General features: G+C 35.0%; 1 protein-coding gene and 2 long non-coding RNA genes across 20 annotated transcripts in view; 2 read left to right on the top strand and 1 right to left on the bottom strand.

Moving 5' to 3' along the window:
- CNBD1 (cyclic nucleotide binding domain containing 1) overlaps positions 1-27,625 on the top strand; it is a 531,858-nt gene that overhangs the window by 11,163 nt on the left and 493,070 nt on the right. Inside the window, exons 1-2 of one of the 16 annotated variants that reach the window (XM_072804014.1) lie at positions 13,150-13,484; positions 13,869-13,927. The exons of 6 other annotated variants lie outside the window; for them this stretch is intronic. In XM_072804014.1, coding sequence (XP_072660115.1) covers positions 13,915-13,927 — 13 coding nt within the window. In that variant the 5' untranslated portion in view covers positions 13,150-13,484; positions 13,869-13,914. Of the gene's footprint in view, positions 1-13,149; positions 13,485-13,868; positions 13,928-26,583; positions 27,175-27,625 lie in introns of those variants that run through there. 9 more of the 16 variants (XM_072804010.1, XM_072804025.1, XM_072804011.1 and 6 more) reach the window with 9 other exon arrangements.
- On the bottom strand, positions 388-26,958 carry LOC140620166 (uncharacterized). Of its 3 annotated transcripts, XR_012019920.1 has the most exons (5): positions 26,808-26,955; positions 20,522-20,577; positions 19,053-19,101; positions 759-838; positions 388-504 (listed from the first exon to the last, which is right to left on the bottom strand). It is a non-coding gene; the product is annotated as an uncharacterized lncRNA (long non-coding RNA). The 3 variants fall into 3 exon arrangements; XR_012019918.1 differs by lacking the exon at positions 20,522-20,577 and having other exon boundaries at positions 26,808-26,958; XR_012019919.1 differs by lacking the exon at positions 20,522-20,577 and having other exon boundaries at positions 759-834; positions 26,808-26,958.
- Positions 13,935-18,289, top strand: LOC140620168 (uncharacterized). The gene is made up of 2 exons (XR_012019922.1): positions 13,935-17,845; positions 17,939-18,289. It is a non-coding gene; the product is annotated as an uncharacterized lncRNA (long non-coding RNA).

The raw sequence follows: 27,625 nt of genomic DNA, 5'->3' as shown, positions 1-27,625 counted from the left end.
AAGTGGTTTTTGTATGCCTGAGGCCCTAGTCCTTGAGGTAACAATTTGATCATCTAATTTATGTAAACAGTGCAATTTATGACAAACACTTGTTTGTGCTCTGTAAGGGGCTAGAGTCTAAGTAGCTGAGGTCAATCATGCAAGCAAGTACCACATGCCTATGTTAGTGCCCCTACTAAAAACCTTGGACTCCAAGGCTCAGGTGAGCTTCCCTGGTTGACACTATCTGGCACACGTTGCCACACATTGCTGCTGGGTGAATTGAATGTATCCATGTGATTCCACTGAGAGAGCATACCTGGACACTTGTGTCTGGTTTCTCTTGGAGTTTGCACCATTTGCCTTTTTCCCTTCATTGATTTCAATTGGCATCTTTTTGCTATAATGGACCATAAATGAAAGTTTAATAGCTTTTCTGAGTCTGGTGATCTTTCCAGCAAATTATCAAGCCTAAGTGTGGTCTTGGGGATTCTTGACACAAACCCAAAGTTTTTCCTTAAAATACTGCAAAAGAAGAAATTCAATACTTTAAAATACTTACAACTCAATACATGAATATATAAAATTTTTGGAATCCCCCCACCCAATTTGAAGTTTCTGAGAATAAATTAAGTATATGAGAAGTGCATTGATTCTTTCAAATCACAAGGATACTCTGTAGCTCAGTGAATTTGACACTGAGTCACATTAGAGAATTATATAGCATCAAATACATCCATCTAAATTAATCAGAGTCAAACTGATAAGGCCTTTCTTACCACTGAGGTTGGAGAAGGGCAGGCCTCTTCAAGTACCAGTTTGCCACACTTGATAAGGTTCAACTGCTTGAGGGAGCTATCTTGAGAAAATTGGAAAAAGAACACCCTTTTTACTAGTTATCATTTGAGTTGGCATGGAAACATTGTTACAATAAGTTGGCATGGTAACCATCTTCTCCATGATCCTGAAGAACCTGAAGAGTAGGGCTTGAAATTTTGGCACACATTTTAGAAGGTTGCTATCCCTGATACAACAATACTTTTGTGATTTGGATTCCTCTTTGTTCTGATATTTATAGTTACGTATTTTTCTTGAAAAGAAATATTTCCTGCTTATTTTTCTGAATAAATTAGTCTAACTTGAGCATCTAGCACAATCATTTTGCATGGTAATTGTCTTCAGAGCTATTCAATTTACTTACATAGTGGTCATAAAATTTTTTTCCCTTAGGCTAATACTGAATCCTATTGGCTATATAGTCTACTTTTTATTTTCTTCTGTTTATTTTCACCCATTAAAATGTACTCATTTTAATAATATCAAATATAAAACATGCTCCAAAATTATTTTGTTTTGAGTCTACAGGTACCACTGAAACCCTAGTACTTAGGTAAAAGAAATAAAAGTGAATGCTTGGGTAAATAAGAGATTAGTGCTGTCAAACACTCAGTACACACTCAATTTATGATGTCTTTTATAATTTTGAGAAGAATGGTTATGGGAAAAAAAAACAATATGAACTGCCTATGAACTCTCAGGATTTGATAATTTAATAGTTTATTTTTGTTTTGCCTGAGTTTTAGGTTTAACCATGTGAAATTGCCATTTTTATGTGAAAAATGATTGAATATTGGTAATTATATACAGTTCAATCCAATATAATGACCTAATTTTTTCAGGATATAGTGATCTAGTGTGATTCCAAAGCAACTAGTTCCTCAGGGACTATAAGTTTCTTAATGGCAGGGTTCATATTTGGTTCATCTTTGACATCTTTTTGAGACAGCGTTGCATATAATATAATGCATATTTATGGGGAATATTTGTAATTTTTTTCTGGCTGGCTAACATCAATTTCCTTCCCTAATGGCACCCTGCCTTTGTTTTGTGAATTTTCTCTTCCATCATCTGTAGTCTTGGTGGGAGGTAATACTGGTAAGTCTCCCCCTATGAAAGCAGAAGTATTGAGGACTTCCCTCTCCCTGCTAAGTAATGGGCTTATGAACCTAAGTTAAGTCAATTGGCTACCTGGAGAACTTTAAAGCATAAGCAAGTAATGCCAGAATGGGAAGAGTAGTTGGAGTAATAGTGAAGTAGTTACCAGAACATTTTATGTTCACAACTGCTCTTTTGGTTTCTGCTGCCTATTCTTTTGCCTCTTAGCTCCTGCACACTTTTCATTGTGATCCTCCTAATATATTTCCCATCGTTTACTTTTATATTAAATTAGAATTTATTTCTATTGCTTATACCAAGAACTCTACTCAATAGGACATTGTTGTTTTATTTATTGACTCATATTCATGAGTTGTGAATAAGTAGGTATGAGTAAATAATTAAATAAACCAGGTCCTATGAAAAGTGAAGAAAATACTGATTACCTAATAAGCCTTCAAAAATACCTAACTTAACCTGTAAAGCAATTCTTATGGAAGAATGTTAAAGGAATAATCTACTATTCAGATATGTTGAAGAATGATTTTTTCTTCAGAATTTTTACAACTGTCTCCTTTCTGATTTATTTCAGTCTGCTTCAAATGGATAATAGAAAGACTACATATAATTCAGAACAGCTGAATGATTAACTGTGTTCCATTTAATCATTTAGTAGACATTTATTGAGTCCTTAATATGTCCCAGGCATTATATTTTGGTCAATAGATACAAGGTTAAATAATCGGTGCTGATGATAAGGTACCATTCCTAAGGAGGAATTAGTCTAGTACTGCAGCAAGAAGTATATATGATGAAATATCATAAGGTCTGTGTTGGAGTTTTGTGCAAATGCAATGGAAACCCAATGGAGACATACCTAAATGTTTAGGAAGGGTCACGCTGAGGTCTTCTTTTCTCAAGCCTGTGAGTATCTTTATGATAGTTGCTTTTTTTTTTTTTTTTTGATAGTTGCTTTAAATTCTCCATCAGGCATGCATGTTATGTATATTTATTTCATTTAGATCTCTCACTTTGGCCTTATCTAGTTCTTTTATTTAGGGTAAGTTCCCCCATCTTGGCATTTTGTCTAAGTCTCTGACTACTTTCTGTTAGAAAAGCCGGTTATGTCTCCTGCTCCTGAAATAATGGGCCTTATGAAGAAGAGATGATGTAGTACCCAAGGCCTGGTGCCTCAGGGAGTTTCTCTGGTGTGCTATGCAACCTCTTTGCTATTGTGTTTGGTTTCTCTATCCTTCAGGCCAGTGGTCTGCAGAGGCTCTCCTTGTCTACTATGGGCAGTGTTTAGTCCCTAGCCTGAATGTGGCTAGTTTTAGCTAGTTGTGCTCTGGTCTGCTTGTGAAATAAGACCTGACACCAAGTCCACCAGAACTGAGGCCCTGCACAACTCTCTGATCATGAGACATGGTGAGGGCAGGTGCTTGTGCTAGTCTTCTGCAGGAGGGGCCCACTGTACTGGGACTGAGGTAAGCTTGACTGAGAAGGGCAGTCTCATCAGAGCACAGGGGAGTGGGGCTTGGTGTAAGCAAGTTAAAGAGTCAGTGTCAGTGCTCCCCTGCTTCCTGCTGGTGGCTCTATGTTTATGTTTAGGGGTGGGTGAGGGAAATGGCATGAGTCAGCTACTTTGGCCCTGGAGAGGTATCTCCATGAATGCTACCTCTCAGAGACACCCCTCCCCCAGAAGAGTGAATAATCTCCCCACTGTGTACCCCAGCCATTCTTCAGATAGCTACTTCCATATTGTCTGCCCCTGGGTTGTTTACCTGTCTTCTCTTCAGGAGCAGGGCAGTGCTTTTCAGTCTCTATCCTAGCCAAGGCTGAATATTAGAATAATTGGGATCCCAGAAGAAGAGGAAACAGGGAAGCAGAAAGTATATTGGAGCAAACTATAGCTCAGAACATCCCTAATCTGGGGCAGGAAACAGGCATTCATGTCCAGGAGGTACAGAGACACCCCCCACTCAAAATAGATCAACACCTCCACATAAAATAGTGAAGCTTGCAAATCTCAGAGACAAAGAGAAAATCCTGCAAGCAGCTTTGGACACGAGGTCCATGACCTATAAGGGTAGAAACATTGGACTGGCAGCAGACCTATCCACAGAGAGACCTGGCAGGCCAGAAAGGACTGGCATGATATATTCAGGGTGCTAAGTGAGAAAATATGCAGCGGAGAATACATTTTACAGCAGGACTGTCATTCAAAATAGAAGGAAAGAAAAAAAGCTTCCAGGACAAATAGAAACTAAAAGAATTTGTGATCATGAAAACAGCTCTGCAAGAAGTATTAAAGGGGATCCTTTAAGCGAAGAGAGAGCCCTTGTATTACCTGTAAAGTCAGAAACTGACAATGGCACTACATTCATATCTTTCGGTAGTTAACTCTGAATGTAAATGGGCTAAATGCCCCAATCAAAAGACACAGGGTATCAGATTAGATAAAAATGCAAGACTCATCAATTTGCTGTCTGCAAAAGACTCATTTTACATCCAAAGACACTCCCAGATTTAATGTGAGGGGGGTGGAAAACCATCTATTATGCTAATAGACATCAAAAGAAAGCTGAGGTAGCAATCCTTATAGCAGACAAATTAGATTTTAACCAAAGTAAACACATTAATAATAATATAATAGGGGACTTTAACACCCCACTCCCTGCAATGGACAGGTAATCTAAGCAGAGTATCAACAAGGAAACAGGAGCTTTGAATGACACACTGGATAAGATGGACTTCATAGATATATTCAGAGCATTCTACCCTAAAGGAATAGAATACACATTCTTCTTTGAGTGCGCATAGAATATTGTCCAGAATAGATCACATACTGGGTCACAAATCAGGTCTCAACCAGTACCAAAAGATTGGGTTCATTCCCTTCATATTTTCAGACCACATGCTTTGAAACTTAAACACAAGAGGACATTTGAAAAGAATGCAAATACGTGGAGGTTAAAGAGCATTCTACTAAAGAATTAATGAGTCAATCAGAAAAGGTTTTTTAAAGATTTTATTTATTCATGAGAGACAGAGAGAAGAAGAGACATAGGCAGAATGAGAAGCAGGCTCCATGCAGGGAGCCTGATGTGGGACTCGATTCCAGGATGACACCCTGGGCTGAAGGCAGATGCTTAGCCACTGAGCCACCCAGGTATTCCAAGTCAAACAGGAGATTAAAGAAGAATTTAAAAAATTCGTGGAAACAAGTGAAAATGAAAGCACAACTGTTTAAAACCTTTGGGATCCAGCAAAGGCTGTCTTGAGAGGGAAATATATAGTAATACCAGCCATCTCAAGAAATAAGAAAGGTCTCAAATACACAACCTAACATTACACCTAAAAGAGCTGGAGAAAGAACAGCAAATAAAGACTAAACCCAGCAGTGGAAGAGAATTAACAAAGACTAGAGCAGAGATCAATGAAATAGAAGCCAGAAGAATAATACAACAGATCAACGAAACCAGGAGCTCATTCTGATTATAACATCAATAAACCCCTAGCCAGAATTATCAAAAAGAAAAGAGAAAGGACCCAAATAAATAAAATCATGAATGAAAAGAGAAGAGATCACAACCAACACCAAAGAAATACAACCAAATATAAGAACATATTATGAACAACTATATGTCAATAAATTAGGCAACCTGGGGGAAATGACTGCATTCCTAGAGATGTATAAACTATCAAAACAGAAACAGGAATAAATAGAAAACTTGAACAGACCCAAAACCAAAGGAGTAATCAAAAATCTCCCAATAAAGAAGGATCCAGGGCTGGATGGCTTCCTAGGGGTGTTCTACCAAATGTTGAGAGAGGAATTAATACCTATTCTTCTGAGGCTGTTTCAGAATAGAAATAGAAATGAAAGGAAAACTTCTAAACTCTTTCTATGAGACCACCTTGATCCCAAAATCAGAGACCCCACCAAAAAGGATAATCTCAGACCAATATCCCTAATGAAAATGGATGCAAAAATTCTCACCAAGATACTAGTCAATAGGATCCAACAGTACATTAAAAGGATTATTCACACACACACACACACACACACACACACACACAGGATTATTCATCATTATTATTCAGCCCCAATGGGCTTTATTCCTGTTATGCAAGGGTGGTTCAACATCCACAAATCAAAAAGGACAAGAACTATATGATTCTCTCAATATATGCAGAAAAAGCACTTTTTAAAGTACAGCATATATTCTTGATTAAAACTCTTCACAAGGCAGCCCAGGTGGCTGAGTGGTGTAGTGCGGCCTTCAGCCCAGGGCCTGATCCTGGGGACCCAGGATCGAGTCCCGGGTTATGGTTCCCTGAATAGAGCCTGCTTCTCCCTCTGCCTGTGTCTCTGCATCTCTGTCTCTGTCTCATGAATAAATAAATAAAATATGTAGAAAAGACTCTTCACAGTATAAGGATAGAGGAAACAATATCATAAAAGCCATCTATGAGAAGCCCACATAGAATATCATTCTTTGAGGAAAATCAGGGCTTTTCCCCTAAGGTCAGGAACATGACGGGAATGTCCACTCTCATCACTGTTGTTAAACACAGTACTAGAAGTCCTAGCCTCAGCAACCAGACAACAAAAGAAACAAAAGGCAACTGATTTGGCAAAGAAGTCAAACTCTCACTTTTTGCAGATGACGTGATACTCTATGTGGAAAATCCACAAAGACTCCACCTCAAATTGCTAGAATTGATACAGGAATTCAGCAACGTGGCAGGATATAAAATCAGTGCACAAAAATCAGTTGCATATCTATATGCTAACGATGACACAGAAGAAAGAAATTAAGGAGTTGATCCCATTTACAATTGCACCCAAAACCATAAGATGCCTAGGAATAAACCAAAGAGGGAAAGGATCTATACTCAGAAAACTAGAACACTCATGAAAGAAATTGGATACACACACAAAAAAAATGTAAAAATGTTCATGCTCATGGATTGGAAGAACAAACATTGTTAAAATGTCTATGCTACCTAGAGCAACTGTTCACTCAATGCAATCCCTATCAAAATACCATTAATTTTTTTCACAGAGCAGAACAAATAATCCTAAAATTTGTATGGAGCCAGAAAAGACCCTGAATAGCTAAAGGAATATTGAAAAAGAAAACCAAAACTGATAGTATCATTATTCCAGACTTAAGCTCTATTGCAAAGCTGTAGTCATCAAGATAGTATGGTACTGGCACAAAAACATAGATCAATGGAATGAATAGAGAACCCAGAAATGGGACCTCAACTCTGTGGTCAACTAATCTTCAACAAATCAGGAAAGAATATCCAATGGAAAAATATTGTCTTGGGGATCCCTGGGTGGCTCAGTGGTTTAGCACCTGCCTTCAGCCCAGGGCGTGATCCTGGAGTCCTGGGATCGAGTTCCACATCAGGCTCCGTGCATGGAGCCTGCTTCTCCTCTGCCTATGTCTCTGCCTCTCTCTCTGTCTCTCATGAATAAATACAATCGTTAAAAAAAGTCTTTTCAAAAAATGGTGTTGGACAGATTGGACAGTCACATGCAGAAGAATGAAATTGGGCCATTTTCTTATACCTTACACAAAAATAGATTCAAAATGAATGAAAGACCTTAATTTGAGATAGAAATCCACCAAAATCCTAGAGGAGAACACAGGCAGCAACTCTTTGACCTTGGCCACAGCAACTTCTTGCTAGACACATCTCCAAAATCAAGGGAAACCAAGGCAAAAATGAACTAATGGGATTTCATAAAAATAAAAAGCTTTTGCCTAGCAAAGGAAACAGTTGACAAAGCCAAAAGATAACTGACAGAAGGGAAGAACATATTTGCAAATGTCTTATCAGATAAAGGACTAGTATCCAAAATCTATAAAAACATATCAAACTCAACACCCAAAGAAGAAATAACCCATTCAAGAAATGGGCAGAAGACAAGAATAGACATTTCTCCATCGAAGACATACAAATGGCCAACAGACACATGAAAAAGTGCTCAACATCACTCAGCATCTGGGAAGTACAAATCAAAAGCACAATGAGATACCACCTCACACCAGTTAGAAGGGCTAAAATTAACAAGTCAGGAAATGACAAATATTGGTAAGGATGCAGAGAAAGGGGAACCCTCTTATACTGTTGGCAGAAATGTGTACTGGTGCAACCACTTTGGAAAACAATGTGGAGGTTCCTCAAAAAGTTAAACATAGAGCTATCCTATGACCCAGCAATTGCACTACTAGGTATTTACCCTCAAAATACAAATGTAGTGATATGAAGGGTCATCTGCACCCCAATGTTCATAGCAATGCCCACAAGAGCCAAACTATAGAAAGAGTCCAGATATCCATTGACAGATGAGTGTTTAAAAAATATGTGGTATATATATATGCAATAGAATACTACTCAGCCATCAAAAAATAAAATCATGCCATTTATAGCAACATGGGTGGAATCAGAGGGTTTTATGCTAAGTGAAATAGGTCACTCAGAGAAAGATGATTATTATATGATCTCATATATGTGGAACTTAAGAAACAAAACTGGATCATAGGGGAAGGGAGGGAAAAATAAAACAAGACAAAATCAGAGAGGGAGACAAACTTTTGATCATATTTTCCAAGCTGAAGGTTGCTGGAGGATAGGGGGTTTGGGGGATGGGGTAACTAGGTGTTAGACATAAGGAGGGTACATGATACAATGAGCACTGGTTATTATATAAGACTGATGAATCACTGAACTCTATCCCTGAAATTAATAATACAATACATGTTAATTGAATTAAGTTTTAAAAAATTTATTAAAAAAGAAGCAAGACAAATAAGTCCTTATTTTACAAGGGGAAGCCCATAAAGCTCCCTGGAGATTTCTTAACAGAAACTTGGCAAGCCAGAAGGGAATGGCATGTGCTAAATGGGAAAATTCTGCAGCCAAGAATACTCTATCCAGCAAGGCTATCATTCAGAATAACAGTTTTCCTAGACAAAAACTAAAGGGGTTCATGAGTACTAAACCAGCCATGTAAGAAATATTAAGGGGGACTCTCTGAGTGTGAAGAAGAGATTGAAAGTGACAGATAAGAAAGGATCAGAAAAAATCTCCAAAAACAATGACAAAACAAGTAATGAAATAGCAACAAATACATAGCTGTCAATGATTCCTTTGAATGTAAATGGACTAAATGCTCCAAGCAAAAGACATGAAATGTCAGAATGGATAAAAAAAAAAATAAGACCCATCTCTATGCCACCTACAAGAGACTCGTTTTAGACCTGAAGACACCTGCAGTTTGAAAGTGAGTGGGTGGAGAAATATTTATCATGCAAATAGATGCCAAAAGAAAGCTGGAGTAGCAATACTTATATCAGACAAACTAGACTTTTTTTCGTTCTTGTATTTTTTATCCAGCTTTGATCTCAGGGTAATACTGGCTTCATTGAATGATTTTGAATGTGTTCCCTCTATTCCATTACTTGTAAGATTTTAATAAAGATTGTCATTAATTATTTTTTAAATGTTTGGTAGAATTCACCAGTGAAATTTGTAATTAGTCTTGAGCTTTTCTGTGGTGGGAGATTTTTGATTCCTAATTCAACTTTAATTCTTGTTATTGGTTTAAAAATATTTTCTATTTCTTGGATTCAAGATTCATAATTCAATTTTGGTAACTTCGATTTTTTTTTTTTTAAGGAATTATCTGTTTTTTTCTAAGTTATCTGATTTGCTAGTATATAATTGTTTATAGTAATCTGTTATACTATGCATATCTGTAGTTATCTGTTGGATTGTTTTCTCTTTCATTTCTCATCTTGGTTTTTGAGTCTTCTCTCTTTTTTACTTAGTTAATATAGTTAAAGCACTGCCAGTTTTGTTCGTTTTTTTTTTTTTTTGAAAAATTGGTCATTACTTTCAGTGTTACTGTTTATTCTGGTGTCTATTTTATTTATTTCTGCTTTTTCTTTGTTATTTCCTTCCTCTACTAAATTTCAGCCAGTTTTCTTCTTTTTCTAGTCCTGTGGTGAAATGCTAAGAGTTATATTTGAACTTTTTTCTCAATACAAGCAAGTATAGCATAAATATCTTAACATCTGTTTGTGCTGCATCCTCCCCAAAAGAGTACATTATCATGATGAGCACTGAGTAATGTATAGAATTAGTGAACCATTATACTGTACACCTGATACTAATATAATACAGTATATTAATTATAGTTCAATTAAATAAAGAAAATTGAAAATGATAAGAAACAAGTATCTGCAAAGGAGGAAAATATGTCAAAGCAAAAATGTGGCACTTAGGTTATTTTGAAAGAGGGAAAGATTTTTACAAGTGGAAGGAACAGGAGGTAAATGGATAAATTTGATTAGTTACAAAGGGATATATCATACATAATGAATGTGTCATTGATAAAAAATTTAGTGATTTAATACAAGAATTTTAAAGTAGAGTGGATTGATGAATTAACAGTGTCTAGGTTACACTAACATTTTGAATTAACTTTGATTTTTAAGGATTCTTTGTCTTTTATTGACCCACATAGTAAATTCTGAATTCAAATTGAGAAATTTACATGGCTATGTTATATAAGAGCAATGAGAATATATCATAAATAAACCCAGCATTTCGGCAGATTTTCTGCAGAAACTCAGAACTTTCCTTAATATAATGGAATTATCTGTAATAAAATTGAATTTAAACACTAACCATATTATACTTTTTCTTTCCCTGTATGGAAAGGCATATTTTTCATATTTTCAGCCACTGGTATAGATAAATTATCAATTTCATATGGCTATCCCTCCATCCAAATGATATTAAAAATATGAATGGCCTTGGCAAAAGAGGAGTTTCTTTCTGTGTATGAAAGCAGTAAGAAAAAAACTTTGGTTAAGGATGTAGTTATAATGTGATCTTTTGTATATAAACCACCAAAGGGAGTATCTCTGTTTCCACATTTGCCTCCAGGGTGGATCTTCATGTGTGTAATGTTACCCAAGGTAGATGTTTTTGAGAATGCCCTAGAGAAAGGCAGCCAGGGTTTCAGTTGTTCAGAGAACTAATGTTTAGGTAAAGATGGTCTGGGTCTATGTTTAGATAGATGCTGCTACTCTAACCCAATAGCAAAGACAGTGGGGATATTACAGGTGTAATATACTCTGGACTTGACCATATGTTTGGGAATAGGAGAGATATTAGAACTTTCCTGTTTTGAAATAGACATACCTCTCTATTTATTTTTCTCCTGGAGCCCTGGAACACATTTTTGTTGAATATCTTATAGGGCTAGATAGAGAAAAACAACTCTTAAATAGATTGCCCAAATACTTCTTATGAAAGATTTCAATTTGTCCTGAAATTTAGATAACCATCTCCATAGCATTTTGCTAGTGTTTTCTCTTTGAACTTGAAGTCATAAAGAAAGAATCTAATAGAAAAAGTTTAGTTTTTTAAAATTTCTGGTCAAATAGTCTTCAAATTTTTACTTATAAGTCAGTTTTTTTAAAGATTTTATTTATTTATTCATGACAGACACACAGAGAGGGAGAGAGAGGCAGAGACACAGGCAGAGGGAGAAGCAGGCTCCATGCAGGGAGCTGTACATGGGACTTGATCCCAGGTCTCCAGGATCTGGCCCTGGGGTGAAGGCGGTGCTAAACTGCTGAGCCACCCGGGCTGTCCTAAGTCAGTTCTTTAAATAGGTAATTTTGATACTCTAGCTTTTTCATGTTGTAATAAAGAATATAAGAGCAGGAAATTAGGTAGGTTTTGACAAGTAGGATTTCTGTACCTTGAGTTAGCATATAGTCTCTTGTTTTCTTCTCTCCCACTCATTTTTTCTAGAAATCATGTTGTATATTCATATCTTATTTTTTTAATCTTAGATTTCATTCATATCTTTAATTTTCCTTTGACTCTTTTTAGCAAATACCTATATTAACATTCTGGTTCCATTTGCTAAGCATGTTATTTGTGCTTTGCATTGTATTATATTGGGCTGAAGATGTGGCCTATGTTTGAAAACTTAGAGGAGGTTGGATATATGCTTTCCTTTCTCAGCCACCAGAATCAGAAAATCAGTGGAATTTTTTTTAGGTTTGAATGTCTGAGAACAGCACTTAAACCCAAGCCTCTAATTTCTAATTCCAGTTCCTCTACATAGTCTTAGAAAAGTCAGTCTCTCTAAACCTCGGTTTTTCACACCAATGGGATGATTACTATATTTAACATTTACTTTAGAATGGCTGTGAAGATCAAATGAGATAATATTGGTGTGAATACTTCGTAAACTGTAACATGTTATATATACATTAAATGCTAATGCTGAATTATTTAATCAGGGCACATTGACAATTTTGAACCCGTGAAGGCAAAGATACTTCTAATGAGTTCTGGGTGTGATAAGGAAAAAACTTTTATTGTTTATTGTATATCAGGTACTGTTTCATGGACTGGGGACAGAACAGGAAATAAAATATATTCTCCAAAATTTAGGCAAGATAATGTGGCCCTAACTGCCTTTAAAGGATTAGAAATGATTCTCTTGTCCCCCTAAGGGTCCTTCAGAGAAAGAGCGGATCAGTCCATTTAGGCCTAGGCATCCAAAGATAAAGGTCATGGACTGTGCTCATGATTTCAGAATGATTATTTTCCCAGAGAACAACCTTTTTTTTTTTTTTTTTTTTTTTCTTTTTTTTCCCTACATTTTTCCTGTGGCCCTTTTTGTACCTTCTCTGGTTCTTTGGGTTGCAGTAAATACTGTTCTCTTGACTTCAGTACTAGCTTTGTCTCCATACCGTATCTGCTTTTGACTCTTTCTGATTTCAGTTACGTGCTTTAATCAACCAATTGTCTGATTTCAGTTAACAACTAGGTCAGTCATTTGTTCTAAAGCCATAGCTGAATTTTACAACCAGCATCTATTCCAGTAAACCCAAGGACCTTTCAATTTTAAAGTAATAGAATGATTGTAAATTTGCTATCACTTCTTTCATAGGGCTGTTTATTTTAGCAGTTCAATTTTTGGCATAAAACACCAGATCACCTAAAAAACAATTGTAATTGTGAGGATTACATACACTCAAGTATTTAGGAGGAGGTAGTGATGACTTCTTGAAAATTTAATGATGATTTCATTTTCCCTATGTTTTTGTGAAAAAGTTGTGTGATTATAATTTTAAAAGGCACAAATATTAATAGAGACTAAGATTGTTTGTGGGAAAGAGTGATGTTACATCTTTTATTCACATTATTCTGGAAACTCAGGTGCTTATTTATGTTTCTCTGTGATAAACACCTATGAAAGCAATCATACAGTAATTAGCTTAAGAAAAACTTCCCTTATCTGATTCTTTGGTGACATTCTTAACCATACACTAATAATAGCTTCTCTGTTTTAACAAAGTTATTCTCGACCTTTAAGCCTCTCTGTGAAGAATGTTGTTGGGAATTGGAAGAAAGCTACTTTGTCTTCTAAGATCAGAATTGTGTGTTGCAAACACTGAAAATGATACAAAAGAAGAGAGTTCAATAGTTAAAGTGATGTATATAACTGATACCCAGAGGTAATTCAAACTATCACTCCCTTGGATCTTTTCATTTATTCCAATAGTAGCCATTGATAGTATCATAAAATCAAGTATTCTCCAGTATTGCATTTGCACAAAAGATCAGGAGTCATGTCAGTGTTTGAGCCTGCCCCCGTTGGGCTGGCATATAAGTACACAGAGACTGATGTGAACTTGGTTGTAATGTTAGAAGTCTTGGGTCCTTTTATGCTGTGGGTGTCTTGTACTGGTTAATAATTCTCTTTGACTTGTTGAATCTTTATTTTATAGGCTCTTATTTGGGCTTTCTTCCCTTGTGAGCATCCTATCTTGCAAGTTCTCTTATTCCTCTATTTCACTCATAGGTAGGATTGCTGATGACTATTCTGCTCCTTATTTCAGGACTCTCATGCTGTAATGCTTCCCGAATTGAACTGAGGAAAAGAAAATGATTTGTCAGGGTTAGTATTTATTTCCTGTCTGTGTAGTTTCAAATCTAAGTTAGGTACTCTTAGGTACATCTTTATACTTGAAATATTCTGGTGCTGAAGAGCTTTGCAAAGCCTCTTACATCAATTGGTCCATAAGTAGTAATTCTAAAACTGTAAGTCTCATGAGATGTCTCTTTTAACTTAAAATTGTATATTGGTTGAATTCTTAGTTGTCTCAGGTATCTGTTCTAACATTTTCAACTCATTCTGAAATTTGCTTTTATTGTAGAGTGTAATTTAGGCACTTCACTAAAAGGGCAAATGCTCTTAGGAAAGAAAAAATATACAACGACTTCTCCTTGATGAGAGCTCAAATTCAAAGGCCAAAGTTTTTTGTTGTTGTTGTTGTATTTTTTGTTTGTTTTTCGACTTTTCGTGAATAGACAGATATGGCTGGAAACTAACCACAATTCCAGACAGATTTGACAATTTACCAGGAGACTGCAGATTGACTTTGATGCTTTTGAAAATATAGCTGAGAACAGACATCTCAACTAGGGTCATCATCAGTCAGCTGTTCAGCTTGACAGTCTTTGTCAATGTTTAGTCAAGGCTGCACTGGAGTATTTTCTTTTTCTTTGAAGAATCTTTATGATATTTTCCACTTGAGTATCTGCTTTTAAAACTTAAAAATAGATATGACATTCTAAATTTGGGGCTCCAAACATGTTTTAGACTTGACTTTTGTTCAATAAGTATAATTCAATATGAAATAAGCAAGTATAACATTGAGGATTTTTTAAAAGATTTTTAAATGATTCATATTCTGGTAGTAGATTCTTAGCAATGACTGATGGTAATACAACTTCACTTATTCTCTCCTTGCCATGGAGCTCTCTCAAAATACTTAGGACCATCATTATCATTATCATCATGCTCAAGAAACTTCAGAAGCTAGTTATGTGCAATTGTGTATGGAACTTGTAAAAGCAAGTGATCTACTTTTTTTGAGCATTGACTAAGAAAAATTATATTGGAGAAGTTTATTTCAAAACATTTGAATTGCAATAGGATAATAGTGATGGGTATCAAGTCTTTTATTCCATTCCATTGTGAAGCCACAGCATGGCTAGGTAGAAGACAGCAAGTTTTCAGTACACAATACATTTTAATTGTCCAAGAAAGATATACACTCAAGTTTAGAGATGAATTTCATAACCCCAGTTACTGGTTGAAAAGACATAATAGGAAAATATATAACTCGGGGTACCTAGGTGGCTCAGTTGGTTAAGTGTCTGCCTTTGGCTTGGGTCATGAACTCAGGGTCCTGGGATGGAGCCCTGAGTTGGGCTCCCTGCTTAGCAAGGAGTCTGCTTCTCCCTCTCCCTCTGCCCCCATCCCTCGCAATCGTGTGCACACATGCTCTAACTTGTACTCTATCTCTCACTCACACACTGTCTCATATAAATTTTAAAAAATCTTAAAAAAGAAGAAAAATATATAACTTGAATTTGCTAAGAAGCAGCTGACATAAAATTCCAACTTTGATGAAATCCTTGTATTTAAATTGCCAGTCAAGTCAAAAGCAAAATTAGTTCTTATTTAATCAAAGAGCAGCACATTTATATAAATCACAATAAATATAATTAATAATTAAAAACTTAAAAATAAAATGTATAAGACTATGCTTTTAGTATTTTAGAAAACAACATGGTATACTCAGAACATACAATAGTAATAATGTTTTGAAAAGATAGATTTCATCAAATAAAATTAAATACAACAAAAGTTGTGATATTTAGGCAAACTCTTCCCAAATAACCAACCGACCATCCGGAATGATGTATATCATCTCTCTCTCACACACACAAACATACATCTACCTTTCTATCCATATGTCTGTATGTCTTTCCACATATCTACCTATATATGTGTCATTGGACATGAGCTCCCATGGGAAAGAGATGACCTTGGGAGAGGCAGCTTTCTCTGTAGCTGAGATTAAACCTGCTGTTGGGGTCAGTTTAACTGATATCCTTGGACATGGATAGGAGGAGCAAATTAAAGGAGAAAAGTTGCCACAGTAACAGATGCCAGAAATTACCAACAGAAAACTTTTAAAATGTTAAAACCAGAAAAAAATTCTCTGAAGTTAAAGAATGAGTCCATTTAATAGGTTCGAATAGTATTTTACACCTTAATAGTTTCTAAAGGCACTATTATAGTGAAATTGATGTTCCTAATGATAATCCTGAATCAACAAGCCAAAAAAAAATCTATTCAGCAGCTTCTGTTATTTTATCATCTATCTATCTATATTTGGGAACAAAATGGTGGAGAATTAAAAAAAATTGGTCTGTAAGAGTGTAAGTTCAGTTATCTAGAAAATTTTTATTCTTAGTTATTTTATTATTATTATTATTAGTCTTCCTATCATCTTATGATACTGTTTTGTGATCTGGCTGTGGGCAAAGTGAGGGGCGGCAAGAATGAGTTGCTATGGTTCATAGAGTCAGTGGACCACTCTGCGTGGCATGCTTTTCATAGAGGGAATGAGGCTGAGGGGGAGAGAGTCCAGAATTAAGCTTCTTGTGAAAGGAGCCAAATTGAGATTGGGAACCAATTTGGAAAAAAAAAAAAGAGAGAGAGAGTGAGTGTTGAACTGATGAACAGGGCTATTAGAGCACACATGTGAAAGGCAAACCTGAAGGAATTTGTAAGGCTGGGGATAGGTGCCCATGGGTGCTTTTAGTGCACTTTACATGGCATCCAGGGATGAAGAATACATTTTTTAAAAAAGGTTATCTAAAACCATATTTATGAACTCTGTTGTGTGGTGAAGCATGGGTAGTGCATTAGTTTCCTAAGGCTGCTGTTCTAAAGACCAACAATTGGGTGGCTTACAATAACAGAAATTTATTGTCTCACACAGTTCCAGAGGCTAGACTTACAAAATCAAGTATTGGCAGGGCTGTGTCCTCTCTGATGACTCTATGGGAGAATCCTTCCTTGCTTCTTCTAGCTTTTGGCAATTCTTAACATTCCTTGGCTTGCATATACATCATTCCAGTCATATGGCTTCTTGGGTTTTCTCTCTCTGAATGTCCCAAATCCCCCTTTTTATAAGAGTACCAGTTATACAAAATTAGAACCCACCCTGATGACCTCTCTTAACTTGACTATCTCTATAAAGACTCTGTTTACAAATAAGGCCATATTTTGAGGTATTAGGAGTTAGGATTTGTTGAAATAAATTTCTAGGCCCAGGATGAGGCCCTGGGTACCACATCAGCAAACTGAAACTTAGATAACTCATGTACCTAAGACCAGAAACACAGTATATCCAACAAGCCAATCCCTGGTTGGTTGCCAAGAATCAGTGATGATTTCCTGTTCTAAATAAGGTCAGATGTACAATTCCAGCCAATCAACTAAAGCCAAAGATTCTTTCCTTGTTCTCTGATTATTGTCTTCTATAAAAACTGCAGCCCTGTCCCTTGCTTTGCAGTTTTCTGGACTCTTGAGAATGGAGACTTCTTGCTTCATGAAGTGTGAAATAAAATTTGCTTAGATCAACTAAATTGTTCTTTTTTGATTATTTTAACAGACTTAAACATATCATTTTGGGGGGACATTTTTCAACCCATTACAGGTGGATTCTCATCAGTTCTACTCCATATGCTTTAAAATTTCATAGAGTTCTTCCAGATTTTGTCATTATATTATCTATTAATTTTAAGATCCAATATTATACATTTTGTCTTTTATGGAATTTTTGTGACTACTTTTTGAAAGCTTGAAAGAACTATCCTGGAGTTGGTATCAACATACCATTTTGAACCATATTGTTGCTCTGTTCTCTTGAGTGTATCTTTCATGGTGATTTGGTAGTTTCTCTTAATACTTTCAGGGGACTAGAGGAAGAATGGAAATCAGATAAGTTAAAAGGTGAGCACTGAGTTGATGAGATGGGTTTATATTGTGTGCTGTGTAAGCTCAAATCTCTATAATAAATTCCTTATTTCATATATTTTCTAATAGTTCTGCTGTTCTGATCAAGCCCTGACTGATGCAGTTGATAGAAGAAAGAACTGTTCAAGCTCTGAAAAACTTGTAGGATTTTTTTTTTTTGATCCAACCCATCAAAAAAGTGAATCATGCACAATTTTGAAGGACAATTTGATATATCACAAAAAATAGATAAAGCATCAGAATTGATGTGATCCAAAGCTGTGTTTCAGCCAGGTTTTGCTGCATAGTTGTTCTTCTCTTGTATTTGACCTAGTAAAGTCAGGGATTTGCTTCAACTAAGCCATTTGTCATTGTCTGTAAATCTGTACTGTTACAGATACTGTGTAACAAAATAATGATTAATAAAAATATTCAAATGGACATCAACTGTCTTTCATGTGAACTACAGTTTAGTAATGTATGAATGCATATGTACATGTTTTTGTTCAAAGACATTGTGTCTAGTAAGCACTAAAATGTTATTTTAAACAACAGCAGTCTCCAAACAACAACAAAACTTGGAAAAATATGACTGGTAACAAGCTTTCTTTCTGAACGATAAAATGTGACTAATAGTTCTATAGAGAAAAAATGCACAACAATGGATATTTACCTAAGTAACATTTTATGCCAAAATGGTACAATGATTTATAATATTATAGGCCATTTCAGAAGTTGCTACAGGACACCTCGTGCAGATAGTGTACTGTGTGGTGCAAATTATAGTGATTTGTGGAAGTGTAGATTGGAAGACTGGAGCAATAAAGAAAGAAGAATAATGTTCTTTGGATCACTGGGGAAAAGCACAGCTCAGCACCTGTCCCCAGGCAACTTTGAATAGTACAGCACATTGAAGTTCAAGTCTCTGAAATGTCAAACCTAAATGACAATGAGATTACATTAGAAAAAAAAAAATCAAGATGACTAGTGGCTCATTTAGTGTTATGAATGGCATATCTCCATAAAAGTCACTTAAGGTGTGGTAAACTGAGAAGCACTGCAAGTTGCTGGGGAAAGAGGGAAATAATATTCACTTCTTAAATAAGTGAGGGAAGGGACACCAACTGGGAGGGAGAATTTAGCTAGGCAAAGAATTTGTGATTTGGGCTTCAATTGTGACTCCTTTTCTGATTCATTATCTTACCTTTAGAAAGTTGAGCCTAGATTGGATGTAGTGAGTCCAATTCTGTCTCCTGTACAAGTAAAAAGGAGAATCGTGTTCAGGAAACAAAAGGTGCACAATAAGTTCACCCCAAGAGGAAGAATATGCTTCATGCTGTTTACAGGCTCTATGAATGTTGCTATGTCCATATTTTACTTCTCTGGCCTCATAATCCCACAAGCCAGAAGGTAAAACTGTGCAAGGAATGAGCATGATTGGACAAGGAATCATGTGCCATGCATACCTGTTTGACTCTTTTAGTGTTTCTCTAGGCTGCTGTGAATATAGTCAAGTTAATCTTTGAGAATATTAAAGTCATACTAAAGAAATTGCAAGAAAGGAAGAAAGAGAAAGGGACTTTTTTTTTCTTTTAGATAAGGGAGACATGGTTTATGTCTTTCCGCATTTAAGGTGGGTACTGTACTTTTAAATGAATTTTGAGCACCTGCAGAGCAAAATGTTGTGAATTCAAACTAATGTACCTGGAAAAAGTCAAGAGAACAAATAGATTGTGCATCTTAGAAACTATGCCAGTGAGTATTCACAGCATGCAAGAACAATTGTGTAATGCACATTTTTGTTAAGAACACTTACTTGCTTAAATAGGAGCTTCTTTCTAACAAGTGGCATTAACATTTAAAATAGGCCTGAGGGGCACCTGGGTGGCATAGACCACTGAGCCTGCGACTCAGTTTCAGCTCAGGTCATGATCTCAGCATCATGAGATCAAGCCTTTCCTTGGGCTCTGTTGTGAATGTGGAGTCAGCTTGAGATTATTGCTTTTTTAAAAGTATATGCATATATATATTTTATTGAAGTTCTATTTGCTAACATATAGTATAACATCTTTCCTTCTCCGTTTGCCCCTCCTGCCTGTGCTCTCCCTCCTAAAATAAATAAATCTTTTAAAAAATAAAATAGGTCTGGGCAAATGATTGTTGATCATGTTTTCCTTTGCTTGAGTAGATGCTGAAACAACAGGCTGCAGAGTCAGCCAGAGAATGTATCCTGAGATGCATTTTCATGGCTGGAAGACCTGGGAAATTATTTATCATTACCAAGACTGTTTCCAAATCTGTAAAATGGGAGTAGTATCAGTTTCTGCTTCATAGACTTTCACAGAGATCAAATTAAATAGAAAATAAATCATGGAAATCACTTGGCTTGGAAATTGAAATGTAGTCCATAGATGTCAGTCAATTAATTCTTACTCTTGTGAGAATAGAAATTTGAACAGAAATGCTATGAATTGGCTTTTATTCACCATATTATTGAGGTAAACTTTGATAAATAAACAACAAATTTTGTAATAAGTGAAGCACAAATGGGTTTGTGACTTCAGAGTGAATTTTGGACAGACATTAAATACTAGGGCATTTCATAATCTAGTAAAGTGAATATTTTATCATGCTATTCTGGTTAAAATTCTTGGTAACGTAAACATTTTGTACCCTTTATTTAGGAAAAGTCTATCTTCAATAAGGAGACTCCATCTGTTTGTGAGTGCCTATAAAGGGAAAAGGTTTCAAAGTCAGTAAAAAGATATTTTTAAAGTTTTGTGATATAAATAATTTTATTTAAAAGCCACCATGGGAATTGCTAATAGCATTAAGTCTGACAAGAATTTCTGATCTCAGTAGTTTTCCAGACTACATAGTTGTTACAATGTTTAATTATTTCCTTGAACAGTTGATTTCATTTAAGATGTTTTTCATTTACAATCATCAACAGTCAGTAACATCTTGATCATTTTAAACAGTCATCCTTCAATATTAAGATGCTCTGCCTTTCCTGCTGAATATTTATATTTCTTATAAAAAAGGCTGGTGTGAAGTCTTACTTTCGTCCTGTTGGTTAAGACTGTTAAGAGTCACTTCAGACAGATAGTTCAAGTGTATGTTTTAAGAGAGCATTTGTTATCATACCTGTTGAGAAATATCCTCAATTTTAAAAAATCAAATTGCATCTGGATTCATCTTAATAGTGATTTCTATATTTAAATGACATTCATATGTATAAATGAGATCCCAAAATTCTTTAGGTATTTTCTGAAGGACATGGACAGAGAAAACAGGATTCCTAGATAAAGTACAGGTTAATCATTTTGAGGAAGGTGAGGGGAGCAGATATCCCATGTGTTATCTTTTCCTAATCTATTCATTCTTTCACAAACTTCTAAGAATTCCTTTTCAGGTCCAGCTTCTCAGGTTCTTTTGCTATAGGTTAAAAGTAAGACCTGCTCTGCCCTTTATGATCTTCTTAAACTAATTACCTCCATGTACCTCACTTTTCTTATCTATAAAATGGGCCTAATAAATTGTATCTACTACCTGGGATTGTGAGAGATAGATATGTGTGGTATCCAAATTGATGCATTGCAAAAAAATGCCCATTAAATGTTGGCTATGTTATTATTATTTTTATTATCAGCATTGTCATATCTTTTGGTGTCTATTTTGGTTAGTGTAGTTGCATCTACCCCAATGTTAAACATGAATCCTAGAAATTCAGTAATTTATTCTTTTCTACAGGCTCTGTTGCTCATCATTTTCCCTTTTCTTTCCCTATTGTCTTGCCCTCATTAGTCTCCTGAACAAATCCAACAGCCCCCTACTTAGTCCCCTTCCCTCATCTTGTCTTCTTCAATTTATGTTCCACTAGCTTCAGAGTTCCAGCTCTGAAACAAACCTGATTAAGATTCTAAGCCATTGTGCAACTATGTAGTTTTGGACAAATCACTTATCCTCACTATTCCCCAGTTTCCTCATTTGAAAATAACTACTTGCCTTTCTCATGTGGAAATGTTATGATGTGCAAATGGATGCAGAACCCTTTGGCTTTATAAAGGATCATGTGACATGAGTCATTAAGGCATAAACTAGAAAAAGCCTGTATTAGAAGAGATGTAACTATTAGATGTGATTTGGTTTATCCTTACATTTTCAACATGATTTACATCATTCATTGACAAAACAATATGTGTAGTTTGGAATAAGATTGGGCTACATTTAAAAAAAAAGAATGTGTCAGTGTGCATGATTATTATTGTGTGCCAATATTTACCAGAATTGGGGACACAAAGATAAGGAGCTGAAAGTATATGTTCTGTTTTTAATATTAGTATAAAGATGACATGCTCAAATTGGCATTCAAATTAGGTAGTGGATTCTACCTAAATTAACAGCAAATTTATTAGTTGAGGGAGCAAATACTACGATTGTTGCTGTCATGGTTGCTACTGATAATACCTAATCACATCTACCACTTACATGTTTAAGGCATGGTTATTAAGCATTGTAAAACATTATCTCCAGGATGCATGTGATTTCATTCATATATGGAATTTGAGAGACAGAGAAAATGAGCAAAGAGAAAAAAAGAAAAAAGAGGAGAAACAAGAAACAGACACTTAACTATAGAGAATAAACTGATGGTTACCAGAGATGAGGTGGGTGGGGTGATGTGTTAAATAGGTGATGGGATTAAGGAGAGCACTTGTGATAAGCACTGGTTGTTGAATCACTATATTGTACACCTAAAACTAATATTACACTATATGTTAATAACTGGAATTTATTTATTTATTTTAAGAAATCTTATTTATTTGTTTTTTTTTTAAGATTTTAAAAATTTATTCATGACAGACACACAGAGAGAGGCAGAGACACAGGCAGAGGGAGAAGCAGATTCCTTGAGGGGAGCCTAATGTGGGACTCCGTCCTGGGACTTGGGAACTATGCCCTGAGCTGAGGGCAGATGCTCAACCGCTGAGCCATCCAGGTGTCCCTTATTTATTTAGCTTTCTAGACTTTGACATTTAAAGAGTTACATGCCTGATCTAAACAGGTACAGAAGTATTGGGATTGTGACTAATTACCATCACCCAATAAAGCTATTTGGATATAGCATATGTTATACTTGTGAATCTCTAGATCAATAGGGGAATTGTTTTGGTAAATCCTCTGAGATCTTCTATTAAATTATGCAACATTATCCTAATTTGACATCTTTTTTTCTAAATAAACAAGATCACAAATACATTATACTGGAATGAAACACTGAAAATAGATCTTAGTTCACAAGTGCAGTGATTACTGCAGTTCAGGAAAAACTATCGTTAACTCTAAATCAACAAATTATACAAATGTGTATAGCTATATCTGTTGAGAAACTTGGTCCCTTCTTCAGGTAAATAAATAACTCAAATAGAAAATCTTTGTGTGTGTGTGTGTGTGTGTGATTTAGATTCGGTATGCAAAGAATATGTGTATCTGTGGCATGTGCTATGAATATTTGCACATGAATATACTATTGCTTAGGCCACATTGGTAAAAAACTGATATGAATAAAAAACAGGAAGATTTTTTGATTATAGATAGTCTATTATTTATATATTATAGATAGATACTCAAATATGTGTACACTAGTATATCATTGTCAATTGGATCTGGAAAATTTATTTCTTTAAATATATTGATAAACTGTAGCTTGAGTTGTTTATAAATCTCACAATGAAACTAGTAGGACATAAAAATTAAACTTTGGAGCAATTTAGAATCAATGAAACAAAAAAATTTGTTAAAGTTAGAAGGTAATGACAGTATTTATGTACTGGCTCTTCATTTTCTGTAAGCAACTTGGCATATTTGGAACTAAGCAGTACAAATGAACATCCAAATGTCCATATATGCATATATAACTATTGTACCTTTTAATTAATTTCTTATAAACTTTTATTTATATAAAATTATATATAGATTATGTACATTTTGGTTAATTTGGATATTATTTTTTGAGAGAGAACACATGCAAGTGAGGGATAAGTAGGGTGTGGGGAAGGAGGGGCAGATGGAGAGAGAATCTTAAGCACATTCCGCATTCAGTGTGGAGCACAACACAGAGTTGGATCTCTTGACCCTGAGTTCATGACCTGAGCCAAAATCAAGAGTCAGACAATTAAATGACTGAGCCACCCAGGTGCCCCAATTTGGATATTATTTTTAGTTATTCATGTGAATGTCTATAATACATATATAATTTACTTTGATTTGGAGTTACTATAGTCATGTGTACTTGAAATTTATGGACTGTCTTTTCAAAGAACATATTGGCCAATAATATAATGTGTAACTTTTTATAAATCAGATTTGATCTAATCAGTTTAAATTTATATAAATGTTCTGATATTATATATATTTTTAAATAATTAAACTTTTTCCCTGGAGTGTAGTTGACACACAATGTTACATTAGTTTTAGGTATACAACATAGTGATTCAACATCTCTATATGTTCACCATAAGTGTAGATACTGTCTGTCACCATACAATGCTATTACAATTGATGATTATATTTTTAAACATAAATATGTGAACTAAAACAATTGTTTTAATTTTAATTGAAGCATTTTTTGGAATTAATTTATTTGGAAGTGTTAGGCATGTATAGAAAATTATGGTAAATTTTGTTATTATTTATTACTATTTTTTGTATTACTGGATCAATGCCTAAGGAATATCATGGACAATAAATCTGTAATATACTAGTGCTGACTATATAGATGGAGTGAGTGAACCCATATGAAAAGTACTATTATGAAAAAGTGAAGTATTTAAAAAGAATTTAGTGAATGTGAATTTCTCAAGTTTACCTCAACAATATTACTATTATTATTATTACTAATAAAATTATAATTGAGTACTATATTTAGAAACTGTGCTAGGATCTTTAGATTAATTTTTTAAGGTTTTATTTATTTATTTGAGGGAGAGAGAAGCACAGAGGGAGAGGGAGAGGGAGAGGGGGAAGCCGACTTGATAATGAGCAGAGAGCCTGAGAGGGCAGTGGTGATGGAGGCTCTGTCCCAGGGCCCTGAGATCATGACCTGAGCCAAAGGTAGATGCTGAACCAACTAAGCCACCCAGGCATCCCTCTTTATTTTTTTATTTAATTTTATTTTTTTTTGGCATGCCTCTTTAGATTAATTTTTAACTTAATCTTCATAATGTTTGTATGATACATTGTTATTACATATATAGACTGTATGTGTGTATTATAATGTTTTTATTGATGTATCTATCATTATATTATTTTATTGAATGTATAGATTAAGATATTGAAACTAAGGCAAATTAAGTGACTTGCCCAAGATAATTTTACAAATAGGTGTTTGAGAAGTGATTCTATTTATGAAGAATTTCCAGGCATTGACAAACAACTTAATACATCTTTCCATCAAATACAAATCATGTGATTATGTGATTATGTTATTGTTCTTAGAATGAATCTTAAGAGGACCCAGAATACATTGGGAGGACTAATCAAAAACATTTGGAGGAGCTGCATTTGTGATTTGATGGATTCTTTTGGAACATATACTAGCAGATACTAGCAAATACACAAAATTATGAAGATCATATAAACTTAGATAAAATTAAGTGAGATTCTTTTGTTTGTTTTCCTGTTTCCTCCTTAATGTTCTTATTTTATTGCATTGTCAACTATTCATATTTTCTTTTGTTTAAAGCAAAGTTGAGTTTGATGTGAAATTACTGTGATATGTAGGTGTCACTGCTATATGGTTTTTTATATAGGAAATACAGAAAAGAAAAAAGAAAAGGTGAAAATTTAGAAAAGGGAAAAAAACTAGAAAATAAAAATGAGAATTGATAAAATTAGAATCAGAGAGGAAATTGATCATCATGAACTTTCTTTCTTTGATTTGTTTGATCAAAACTACTTGTCAAAGGAAAAGAAATCATCTAATAGAGTCCCATCTGTTCAAAATCCATGAAAAATGCAAGAGCACTTTGTAATTAACTTCTGTGAAGAGGTATTGGTTCTTTGTTTTAAGTGAGACTGGGAAGAGAATAGATATGGAATAGTCTGTCAAATGAAGACTGTAGGTATTACCAAGGGGGTACACTTGAGATGTCAAGGTACTATTCTGTGATAGGAGTTATGCAAGTGAAGATACTTGACTAGTATAAAAGAAATAAAAAATGAAAAGCAGTGATAAGACTCAACTGATTTGAGTCTATAGCGAATCCAGAGTTTATAAAACTGGAGACGGGAAAATGTATTGATTGAAAAGTTATGGTGAGGTAAGTTTATTATGGAGATACTGTATTTATTTTGTACAGATACAATTTAAAAGGAACTGTTGCAAGATAAATGTGTTACTTTTGTAGTAAAACTCAAGTTTTCAATTCTGGTTATTAATGTTTCCTAGATGAAGTTGGTCAATAAATGGTTCCCATTCAAGTAGTCAGTCACAGTCCTTTCATCTATTATTATAGTAGGACACCAGGAAAATACTTTTATTTATTTTTATTTTTATTTATTTATTTATATTTTTCAGGAAAATATTTTTAAAGGCCTGGGAGATAACATAGAATAAAAAAAAATGCTTTAATTAGGTCTCTAAACCCTAGTCATTGAAATGAGCCCTAAGTATTGTGAAGCAGCAGAAAATAACCAAAACATATGCCATGTTCCAGTAGAATATGGTTACATATAAGCAGGGTTGAGTTACTGGTATATAATTAGAGGAGATGTTTTACCCTATATATGTAGCCATAGAGAGCAGTATAAATATTCTATTGGTGCTGCCACAAATAGGGTCTCTAATACCTATTGTAAACATTTAGTAGGCAGAGAAAGGGCTTTGGACTATGAATGACTAATGAAATGAATTCTTTATTTAATCTGGACTTGTGTGCTGTTGATTCTGCTATACCTGCGTTGTAGAATTTCCTTCTTCATTCTTACCACTCCTTATAGGTCACAAAACCCCCTTCATAAATTCCACTGGACTAGGACTAAGATCTAGCTCTTCCTGGTCTATATTTAACTCTTGGAAATGCTGTGCACTGTGTAAGAACTGTGAACATGAAGGTTCCGTAGTATTCAGCCTATCAGGGAGTACCTTGAGAGTTCTGCTTTATGATGTCTCAAGGCAAAGAAGGATTGTTTGCCTCTCAACTAGCATCTGATCAGCTGCTTTTGAGCCATCAAGATGTCTTTGTCTTCTCTTCCAGCAGCTATTTTGTCTCATATGATAGCTATAAACAATGTGCCTCCTCCTCCACTTCGCAGTTTACCAAGTGAGTGAGAAATATGTCAAGGGTTTGTCATTGTTTTCAGTGGGATTTACCCCAGATATAATGAATAGGGGGCACTTGTGAATTTGTAGAGAGACGAAGAATCTTTTTGACAGAGTAGTGAGATGGAAAAAACCTATGCAAATCCTGCTTTGTTGCTCTGAAGTCATTTCAGTTCTCTAGATTTCAAATATTTTACTTTGAGAATCTTTAGGAACTTTCAGAACTTCAAATAAGGAATACTTTTAATGAGAAAAGAAAACAAAGGCTTAGGAAGATCACATGGCTCACCAGTAATCAAACCCTGTTTCTGGCATGTCTTCTATTGCCTACCCAGTGTCAGTCTTACTGCCCTACCCTTTGTGAACTAATTAATACTTAATTTTCAGTAGGGGAATTCTCATTAAAATTTTCAAGGAAAAAAAAAAGATAATGTCCATTATCTTCTGCTGAA

The sequence above is a fragment of the Canis lupus genome, chromosome 28 (genome assembly GCF_048164855.1).
Source record: "Canis lupus baileyi chromosome 28, mCanLup2.hap1, whole genome shotgun sequence".
Lineage (NCBI taxonomy): Eukaryota > Metazoa > Chordata > Mammalia > Carnivora > Canidae > Canis > Canis lupus.
The sequence above is the reverse complement of the archived record's forward strand: the minus strand, read 5'-3'. Positions and strand labels throughout refer to the sequence as shown.